At 38.0% G+C, this 11389-nt stretch overlaps 1 protein-coding gene across 1 annotated transcript; it reads left to right on the forward strand.

Annotated features, from left to right (window-relative positions):
- Positions 1–2453: 2453 nt before the first annotated feature.
- LOC116266255 (cleavage and polyadenylation specificity factor subunit 3-I) lies at positions 2454–11244 on the forward strand. The gene is made up of 6 exons (XM_031647395.2): positions 2454–2801; positions 2879–2976; positions 3765–3810; positions 3885–4034; positions 9405–10157; positions 10271–11244. Exons 1-6 carry the CDS (start codon positions 2646–2648, stop codon positions 11141–11143), a joined length of 2076 nt encoding a protein of 691 aa, XP_031503255.1. The 5' UTR covers positions 2454–2645; the 3' UTR covers positions 11144–11244.
- Positions 11245–11389: the final 145 nt, after the last annotated feature.

Here is an 11389-nt window from a genome sequence, read left to right on the forward strand (position 1 = left end):
CTCAAACACTCCAAAGATGCTGTTTTGAAATCTCATTAACACTACCCTAACTTTACATTTTTAAACATGGAGCGAAAAGCAAAACTGAATTTTGAATTGTCAATTTTGCCTCTTCACATGAAAGGCTTTCATCTCAGCTCAGTGGCTTGAAACTAAGACCCATTTCTAGGCAGCACCTAATCATCTAAATTGTAGGATTTTTTCAACCAGCAAAGCAATTGATGCGCCTCTCGGTTTTACCTCAGTAGCTGCATAACTGCCCCAAGCACAACGATAGGTACAAGGCCCGGTCGGGTCCGGGTTCGGGCCGAGAAAACGGCTCGGCGGGCCGGGCCCGGGCCTGATGTGCGGCTCGGGTCGGCTCGGCCCGGTCCGTTTATAATTTAAAAAATAAATTATTATTTTTTTAAATTTAATAATATGTATTTTATTATTAAAAATATATTTTATATTACTAAAAAATTATAATTAAAAAATATTTTTTTTATTACCAAATGTGCCGGGCCGGGACCCGGGCTATCGGTCCAGCCCGGCTCGTTGCTCAGGTCTACACAACGATACCTGATTGGAAGTTAAACATAAGCCTGGACATTGGGTCGACCTGGCCTGACAACCGAAATCTGGGCCCGACAATGAAAACCCGAGCCTGACCTTAGCCCGATTAAAATAAAAATATATATTTTTAATATAATAATATATAGGTATAATTAATCATAATAAAATATTATAATTATACATATAAATTCATATAATAAATATTTAAGAAATATTGGGCCCACCCATCTGGCCCAATAAATTATCAGGCTGGACCGGTGCCCTTTTTCTCGGGCCGAGTACCGGGTACTCGTCGATAGTCCGGCCAGGTGCCCAGGCTTAGTTAAACGAGCTCTAATTGAGATAAGTGTGACTTGTTATACTTTGGCTACATCTGGTCAAACTTGATTTGATTTAGAATCAAACTTTAAGTAATAAAAAATTAATGTTTCAATTGGTAACAAGTAAGAAGTTGCGACAAACTCAATGGGAATGGAATGAACCATGGCTCTCAATGTGGTACTCATACCGTAGCTTACAGGGTTCTATACTGCTGCTTTCAAGAAAATTGACCTAGATTTTTCTTCTGCGCTGAAAAACAAAAACACATTGTAAATGTGAAAATACGAAAGGATTTATGGGCCTTTGACTGACACAAAATTGAGGGATTCATATCAATTTAATATGAAGAAAAAATTAATATCCAATTAAAAATTGAATCATACTCATATTTACGAAAACAATATCCGATCTGTTTCAAATTCGGATGTACATGAATATCCAATTGGATTCGGTTTCAGATCAGATTTAATTTTAAACAAATATCATATCCAACGTCCTTACATTTTCAAAATTGGCTAGACTCGGTTAAATTTGGATTTGGATTCAGATGTGAATGTACAATGGGTTCCAATCATGTTCACACTGAAATCAGATTTTGGATTAGGATTCAAACATGCCTTTTCTTCATTCTTATTCAAATTTGAATTCAATTCCAAAGAAGTGATACCCTAAAAAGTGGATATGGTTAAGAGTATATCTGATTTCCACTGATATGGTTAAGAAACTGTTTCGCAACAACAGTAACATTTTGTTACTTGTCCTAAAAAATGAGGCTGATTCATAAAATGCTATTATTATTAGTGCTCCATGAGTCTGCTCTATTGTTTAGGAGACCATAACAACCTATTATTTTTGTCAAACAACTTCTAAAAAGACAGTAGTAACAATATGCTGCTATTTCATGCATCTATCTCAAAAATTTAGGCAGGTCTATAAAAGACTTCGAGGTTGTTTGACAACATCAACATACTGTAAGTATTAATATGTAATTGTTGCTAAATGACATCAGTAATTAGTAAATTTGCATCATATAGTTGCCATTATTTAGAGGATTTTTTTTTTCTTCCCAAGGAGAACAGGAGTTTTTATGAAAGGGAGCTTATTTTTAGACTACAAAGGAATCCCTTGGGTGGAAGAAGGCATTTCATATGAAAGAGGTTCAAGCAAACAATGTTCATTAGAAAAGCACTTAAAAGATTGTTTGACCACTATACTTATTTAAAGCAAATTCTGAATCAGATAAGGTATTTACTCAAAACTACTGAATCCAAAACCAAATCTGTTGGGATGTCATTTCTTAAATCTAAATCCAAATCTAGTGAGATAATTTTTTTCCATATCTGACTTTTAGAAGTTCGATCAAATATATAATTCCAATCCAATCGATTAACATCCCTGCTTGTCAGATAAAGCATATCTTATTTTGTTCAAGGGAAAGTAAAAATTATAAAGACATACATGGCCCAGTTCTTCGAAGGTTTATTGGATCCAGATATCACAAAATCTTCGGATTCGGATTGAGAAGTAGCGTCTCAGATTGAAGTCCAAATATGGTAAAACCCGCTTCACCTGGTGAAATCGAAGAGAGAGAGAGGGAGAGAGAGAGAGAGGGGAGCCCTAAAACCGCCCTCCAAAACCTTTCAAAAATCCTGGAATTCCCTTTCTCTCAGTTGGAAACTGTTTCCAGTCCATCTCCTCTACTCGGAAACTGACGACGAAGTCGAGAGAAGAGGCTTTGGTGTTTCCGGAGATCTTCTGGGGCCTCCGCGATGGCGTCAACGGGTGCAGCTCCATCGCTGAAGCGAAAGGACTCTTTTTCCGCGGCCTCCAGGGAAGGCGACCAACTCATCATCACGCCGCTCGGTGCCGGAAACGAAGTGGGTCGTTCTTGCGTCTACATGTCCTACAAGAACAAGACCATCCTTGTAAGCCACTCTTCCCTTGCTGCTGCTTCTTCGGTCCGCTTTTATTTTATGTTGGCATTTTTTGATCTTTATTGTAGTTTGATTGTGGGATTCATCCGGCATACTCGGGAATGGCGGCGCTCCCTTACTTCGATGAGATCGATCCCTCGACCATCGACGTACTCCTCGTTACCCAGTATGTTCATCTGCTTTCTGTTGTTTTTTTTTCCCGTTCGCATGATTGTTCTAATAAATTAGGTTGTCGAAATGTGTTTAGTTTGATCTGACGTGGGAATACGAATTCTAGTTTCAGGTAATTGTTTTGAGTTGATGTTGGGTGAAATAGATGGTTTTGAGTCCTATGGGTTGAACTTGCTTGGTGCTTCAATACGATTTGTTTTTTGCATATAGGAATTGGGTTCTCTAGGAAAATGTCTGGAAGAAGCTAAGACACGCTGGGATCAGGTTAGACTAGGAGTTGAACAGTTCCCAAGCACTGTTACCTTGATCAATTTAGTGAATGTCTCTAGGGAAGATGAGTATTATGTTAAATTTTCTATTACTCAGATGTTTATGAAACCGTTACCGCCGTGTATCAGGTTGCTTCAGACGTATCTTGTTCATATAACAGATGCATACATGTCTCTTGTTTCCCATTCTTGGAAACTGCTGAAGTGTGTGCCTTATGAAGAACCTTCATTTACTGAACCCCTAGTTCATCTTACAAATTCTGACGAGACATAAAGAAAGATCTACCAGTAATAAAATTTTGCTCCAAGAACCCATGGTGGCGTATGGTTCTCTAGGTGCACACCATTTTTGGTGACGAACAAAAATAAGTTTAAGAATTCTAGCTTCTGGTGACTTTGATCATCCAACCCTTTTGTTCTCCTTTTTTATTTTGATAGTTTATCTCCGACAAACTTCCAGCATTGATTTGCTTGTGGTAATGATTTTGAACAAAACATGTTACTCAATGTGCAGCTTTCACCTGGATCATGCTGCTTCTCTTCCCTATTTTCTAGAGAAGGTGAGGGAGTCAATGTTCAAATGTCTGTTTAAGATTTTTAGAAGAAATTAATTATCTGATTCTTTGTGGAACAGACTACTTTCAAAGGAAAGGTTTTTATGACCCATGCAACAAAAGCCATTTACAGGCTTCTGTTATCAGACTATGTGAAAGTAAGCAAGGTTTCTGTTGAAGACATGTTATATGATGAGGGTGATATTGTTCGCTCCATGGACAAAATAGAGGTACTTTATTTACTTGTTTTTCTTAGCAGTTGCTTGGTTTAACATTTTGCTGACTATTCTTTTGGATTTGGTTAGTTGTTTCTATGTACTTTCGTTCTTTCACTTGTTTCTTTTGTTACATAAGCTGAATTCATGGGATGAGTTTCCTATATATGTGGTATTTATTCTTTCAAACATCGAACATACTTGATGTGTCATGTGCTGCACTTCTGTAGTGTGGAATGGTGAAGTGAGACGTTTCTACATTATTTCTTGCTCTTGAAATAAAATTTCACAGCTTTTTTAAGATATTCTATTGGGTGTTCTAGGGCTAGTTGTGGATCTAGGTGTCAACCTTCCGTGGCATCAGGATGTTTCTTGTGTTTCTTTATTCTATATAACAAGTGTCCAAAACAAATAGTAATGTTTTTTATTTCAATCCTATTTGTGTCCACGAACTTCCAGAGTTCCCTTAAGCATTCTAAAGGCCAGGGCGTGGAGTGGAGCAGGTAACTTAAGTCCTAAAAAAAAACAATCAATTGGCAAAAGTGCTTAAGTGATAAAGGATTAGCTCAGTGGCGACAAGTTTCAAGCTCTCTCATGGTTTCACCTATGATTCTGATGGTGCATGTTCTTAAGCCATTAGTAAGGAAAGTTAGGTGCAGACGTAAAGTTTATGCTCTATGAATGGAATAGTCTAGTATTACAGATGCTATAACAGAGACTGCATAATATTCTTATCAGCACACAAGATATTATCCTAGCGGTTGTGACAAAGGTTGACAATGCCAACCAGAAAATCATCTCCAATTTAGGGTCAGCATCGTGGATATTTACAAGGATGCTGATGGCATGCATAATTTATCATGCCCTTATGAAAAGAAGAAGCTAAAGTGAACCCCTCTCAAAATTAGAGATTTCTCCATCTGGTTTATATATGAACTGGTAATGCTACATTATTGAGTCTCAATTGCCTCTGTAGGTCATAAATCATGTAAACATTAATCTCTGGAGGTGAGCTTACCTTGAGTCCCTTTTTTTTTTTTGGGGTGTGATCCTTCAATGAGAAGGTACAGAGAATTTTTATCAATCTTGAGGATTGTTAATATGGTTGTCAAGATAGGCACTGATTAGCTCCGTGGTCAACTAGTCAGGCTAGTTGATAGTCGCCCAACAAGTCCCATTGAAGTTGTCAGGACTCATTCTAGGGGCTAGTGAACCAACCTGCTTGAGTAGTCAATTACTAGTTCTTTATTTAGCCCATGACTCCCTTTAGTTATCCAGAATCTGGTACATTTGATGTTCTCTTTTTGTTTTTTTTTTAAGACAAGATAAATCTAGGAGTCTGTTGGAAAAGGTAAAAATGTGTCTTAAGACAGGCATGTCTTTTTAGGGCCTTGAGAAACTGATGTCCAGCTTCCAATTTTGACAACTTTAGGCTGGTAAGTTCCCAACAAGTTGGGACAGCTTCACTCCATGTAAGAATAGATGATGTTAGTGATGGAAGGACTAGATCATTTTCTTATGTTCACTGAAGTTTTTAATTACATATAAGGCATTAGATATATCTGCTCTTCGTAGAATTTCAACCGAAAAGAACAGTGACTATTGGACATAAAAGCCTTTCATGATAGGTGAACCTTGATAATTGTGCTTTGGCTGTTTGGTTCCAGCCTCCAGGTCTCCATAAAAATTAACTTGGACAGATGAAACTTGGATTGACATTGAAGTTGGTTCCCATCTTGAGCTACGTTACCTTATGTAGGACTAAGCGAGATTGATGAAACATATTGAAAGAACTTGAGGATTGTTTAAAGGAGTTTCAGGCATCCAAAGGGTGAACTCAATTGCTGGAGGAGGTCATTGAAACCAAACTTTAGCCAAGAAATTTTTCAAGATGAGTTGGAGGTGTCATACTATTGATTAATTGATGGCTAAAGAGCACCATGAGTGCAAAGGGATTGACAATGACCACATCCAACTATTATAAGTTTTTTGGAGGTAATTGGTCGGAGTATAATATTAGAATGAACTAGCCAAAGTGCTGACTTACTCTAGACACATTTGTCTACGACTTCTACAAAACATCTCCCAAGAAATTTAGGAACTTGTGAACAAATTCCAAGTTTCATAGTAAAAAATGCACCTTGGCCTGCCCATATGCTGGATGATACCTAAATCCCTAGGCTGAGGCATCTACATGGTTCCATGAAATTATTGTTATTATTATTAATTTTAACCCTAAAAAATAACTTTTTATTGTTGAATATCGTGCCCTTGGCCTTTTATTGAAGTCGACTCCCTAGGCTGGCCAGCGTTTTTAGTTACATAAGATCCAAATTCACCGATCAAGAACATAAAATCTGGAGTTGGGTGCATGCTTTAGGCATTGATGCCACATAAAATATCATAGATAGTAGCAACGCATGAATCTGTGACAATTAAGAGCATGCCCAAACTAGTTCTACATAGAAGCGATCAACATATCCGGAGCACATGGATATTGGTATGGTACAAGTATGGGGATACTAGTACAAACATGAAAATTTTAAAAGTTGTGGACACAAGGATGCAGCGAGAAATATGCAAAATTCCACAAGAAATATGGAAAACATCACAAAAAATATATAAAGTTCCAAAATTTCACAAAAAATTGTAAAATTCCATAAAAAAATTGCGAAATTTCACAAAAATCAAAAAGTCAAAACTGCAGTGTCAAGTGTGCCGCCATACCCATGTCAATTTGTCGGCGTGTCAACACAAAAATGGCAGCCTTCCAGACTTCCAGTCATGCGTGTACTACTTGGAACATATCCATTTTTTTCCCCTAAAGGTAGGGATATTAGGTAGCAATGAGTGATTTAAAGTCAAGGCATACATGATACAACTATTTCTTTAGAAATATTAATTTTGTTGGTCTTGTTTCTTGCCTGAATTGAACTATTAGTACTTGTACACATTTGTCGTTCATTAGAACAGATGTGTTTCTAGCTATCTAAAAGGAGACACTCAGACCAGTGAGGATTTTCATGATCTAACGTGTAAGGTACAGGATGGATTCATAACGTCAAGTTATGAAGCTGCAAAGTTAGCAATCAAACAACTAAACATGCACAATGTTTTCCAACAGTTAATGTCATTACAAGAAATAGGTATTACTAGAGTCTGACACATTTTCTCCATGAGTTACTCATGGCATTACAAGAAATTGTCTTACAAAAGTCCAACACATCCGAGACATTTTCTGCATAAGTTACTCGTGGTGCTAATACTGAACTTTTAACTTTGCAAGCATAAGGAGAGAAAATGTCGACCAAAAAAGTTAATCAATTGCTTTACAAGCTTCTCACTCTGGCAACCTACAACTAAGGGAACATGGTTTTTGAGAACGCATGGCAGTAGCTATTTTCTGGTCGGACAATTGTTGAAAGCCTTCACAATCGTATGCTACTAGTGACATCCCTAGAGCAGTAGTGTAAACCTTATAGTACAAGTGATTGTCAGAAATATCGTTCTCGGGTTTCTATGGCGAGATTTTTTTTCGGGTTTTTAACAGCAAAGTTGCATTTTTTGGGAAAATCTCAGGAAAAACTCGGAAAATTTTAAAAAATAAAAAAGTTGGGTATAAATGAAATAAATGAGAAACTAATAGGAAAACATAAATAAAACTATAGAACAGTGATAAAAGGAATGTTTTAATGATAATAAAAATGATGAAAATAATTTAGTTTAAGTTTATATTTGAATCTATGATAACATCAATGCTAAAAAATAGAAAAATGAAAAAATCATGATAATAATGCGATAAATATTTTTCCTGATTTTTTCAAAATATCGTGATTTTTTTCCCATTTTCTTCGTTTTTCTTATTTTTGGCATTAATATCGTGATATTTTCAAAAATATCACGATATTTGTGACACTTCACCATTAATCCTTCCTTTGCACAATACGGAGAAGTATTTAGATATTGCAAGGTTGATAAAGCTTCAAACAAGTTAAGCATCATACAGTGACTAAAACTGGCATGCTTGTTTTTCAAGGAAAATGTTGTCTGTCCACCAAATCAAGGGATTGAATGTTAAACAACCATAAACAATTAAAAACTTCAAGTTCAAACCTGACTCAAATCTCAATTAATCTTATGTGAAGGTGTTCATATTGTGTATTTTGGGAAAATGACCTTTTTTAGGTCAAAATAGCAAAAAATGGATGGACATGAAATTTAATTATTTTCTGAACAACACTGGTCCAAAGTTTGGTGTTTAGCCTTTTCACTGTCACAACCCAGCCCATTTCCCCTACTGGGCTCGGGTTTCTGATTTGGTGGATCCCAATCCTCCTTTTAGCAATTTTGGTTCCAACCACAAAAAAGGTTAGGAATTAGGACAACCAATCACTTAATTGACTCCTTTACGAGTCCCCCTAGATTTTTCCCAATCTTAGATGCACACACGTCCTTGTGTGTGAGACCTCAGGTTTGAGTGTTGAACCAGCTTTGATACCAGTTGTCACAACCTAGCCTACTCCTATACTAAGTTTGGGCTCTTGATTTGATAAATCTCAACTCATCTCCTAGCAACTTCAGTTCCAGCTCCAGCTCCAAAAAGGGAAGTATCAAGACAACCAATCACTTAAACCGTCCCTTTATGAGTCCCCCAAGATTCTTTGTAATCTTAGACGTAGGACTGAACTTTCACATCTCGCCACCTTGGAAAACACTATTTTCATGCTGAAGTCAGCTGTGATGGTTCTTTTGTTTCATCCGATTCTTGTTGTTGACGTGAAAAATACGAGATCTTGTTGAAAACGAAGAAAGTGACACAGATACAGAATTTTTGTTATAAGAAATTTGATCCTTAAATAACATAGGGACCAACTTAAGGCCCCAGATTTGGTAGTGGAAATTCTGCAAGTCATAGTGTGGGAAATATTACATACAAGTATCTCCTGAGCTAACTGGAAGGGCATCTTGTTCTTTTTCTTGTATATTTTTGTTCCCTCTGCTTTGGGAGTCACTGTCCTTTAACAGAAACAAAGGAACCTTACTGGCTAGTTTTCCTGTTTATGCTGCAAATTATTAGAGGCAACAAAACCTTTTGTCTAGCAAAAACTTTTACATGCTTAATAGAAAACGAGAAACTGAAAATTTTTTCTGTGTTTAATTAAATGAGGAGTGAGTCCCAGAGGGAGAGGTGTTTAGATTTGGAAAAAAAAGTTTTACTTGCTCTGTCTGATATAAATATAAAGAGTAGTTGGGATCTTCCAGACAAAAGTTCTTCCTAGTTATCAGACAAGGCCTCAAAGAATTGGTGGTATTGATAATGTTTTTAAACTTCCCTTTGGGTTTCAAAATTTGCAGAGTTCTAAAAGAGTATTTACTGACTGACAGGTGATAGACTTTCACCAGACAGTAGAGGTGAATGGCATCCGGTTTTGGTGCTACACAGCTGGCCACGTTCTTGGTGCTGCCATGTTTATGGTTGACATTGCTGGACTCCGTGTGCTTTATACTGGTGACTACTCCAGGGAGGAAGATCGCCATCTCCGTGCTGCAGAAACCCCACAATTCTCTCCTGATATATGCATCATTGAATCCACATATGGTGTTCAGCTGCACCAACCTCGAACTGTTCGTGAGAAGCGTTTCACAGATGTTGTTCATAGCACTGTTGCTTCTGGTGGTCGTGTCCTCATCCCGGCTTTTGCTCTTGGTCGTGCACAAGAGCTTCTTCTCATCCTTGATGAATACTGGTCTGCGCACCCCGAGCTGCACAACATCCCAATATATTATGCTTCACCTTTGGCCAAGCGTTGCATGGCTGTTTACCAGACATACATAAATGCTATGAATGAGAGGATCCGCTCACAGTTTGAAGGTTCCAACCCTTTTGACTTTAAGCATATATCACCACTAAAAAGCATTGAAAACTTTGAAGATGTGGGACCATCTGTAGTGATGGCCAGTCCAAGTGGATTACAGAGTGGCCTCTCAAGGCAACTATTCGATATATGGTGTCAAGACAAGAAGAATGCATGCATAATACCTGGTTATGTGGTGGAGGGGACTCTGGCTAAAACTATAATTAATGAACCCAAGGATGTAACACTCATGAACGGCCTGACTGTACCGCTGAATATGCAGGTCTCTCTCTCTCTCTCTCTGTGTGTGTGTGTGTGTGTGTGTGTGTGTGTGTTTGTGTGTTTTTGCCTGGCTCCATTATCTATCACTGCTCAAAGTGTAACTGCTTTCTGCAGGTTCATTATATTTCTTTCTCAGCTCATGCTGATTTTGCTCAGACCAGTGCATTCTTGAAGGAATTGATGCCACCAAACATAATTCTTGTCCATGGAGAAGCCAATGAGATGGGAAGGCTGAAGCAGAAACTTATAACACAGTTCTCCAATCAAAACGTTAAAATTATGTCACCAAAAAATTGTCAGACAGTTGAGATGTACTTTAATTCTGAAAAGACGGCTAAAGCCATTGGTCGCTTGGCTGAAAAAACTCCTGAGGTGGGTGAAATTGTCAGTGGTTTGCTTGTCAAAAAAGGATTCACTTACCAGATAATGGCACCAGAAGATCTTCCTGTCTTCAGCCAACTTTCGACAGGAAACATCACCCAGAGGATCTCTATTCCTTATTCTGGTGCTTTCAGTGTCATAAAACATCGGCTACTTCAGATCTATGAGAGTGTGGAGCCGCCTGATGATGCAGAGGATCAGGTGCCAACCCTGATTGTGCATAAAAGGGTAACAGTGAAGCAGGAAGCATCAACATATGTTACTTTGTTGTGGTCGTCTGATCCAATGAGCGACATGGTTTCTGACTCGGTTGTTGCAGTGATCATGAATATTAACCGTGATCCATCGAAAGCAATAGCAAGTGAGGCCAGGATGAAGGAAGAAACTGAGAGAACAGCAGAGAAAGTGGTATCTGCATTGTTAGTTTCTCTCTTTGGCAATGTCAAGGCAGGGGAGGAAGGAAAGATGGTTGTCACGGTTGATGGTAATGTTGCACATGTAGACAGTAAGAGTGGTGACGTTGAATGTGAGAATGAAGGACTGAAAGAGAGGGTGCGAACCGCTCTTCGTCGAATTCAGAGTGCAATTAAGCCTATCCCTCTTTGAAGAGTTGTGTTCAAGTTGGTAACGTTAACAGGCAGGATGTAAGAGACTGTAATTGTATTTAATTTAATGTTAAGAAATCATTAATTCTCTGCTGCTCAAAACTGCAAATTTGGACGAGAAAAAAACATAAGAATCGGACGTAGGTCTTGTAATGTATGTGTTATATATACCGCAACAGGTGGTAAGCTGGCCGTCACAGATATATGAAGGGTATCAAGTTGAAGACCCTGAATCTTTCTGTCTGCT

This window comes from Nymphaea colorata, chromosome 12 (assembly GCF_008831285.2).
Source record: "Nymphaea colorata isolate Beijing-Zhang1983 chromosome 12, ASM883128v2, whole genome shotgun sequence".
Classification (NCBI taxonomy): Eukaryota; Viridiplantae; Streptophyta; class Magnoliopsida; order Nymphaeales; family Nymphaeaceae; genus Nymphaea; species Nymphaea colorata.

Bases quoted from the DNA above. Each gene is read 5' to 3' on its own strand.
- LOC116266255 (XM_031647395.2), top strand. From the start codon at position 2,646: ATGGCGTCAACGGGTGCAGCTCCATCGCTGAAGCGAAAGGACTCTTTT. The intron at 2,802-2,878 runs GTAAGCCACTCT...TCTTTATTGTAG, and splicing joins ACAAGAACAAGACCATCCTT to TTTGATTGTGGGATTCATCC. The intron at 3,811-3,884 runs GTGAGGGAGTCA...TTTGTGGAACAG, and splicing joins TTCCCTATTTTCTAGAGAAG to ACTACTTTCAAAGGAAAGGT.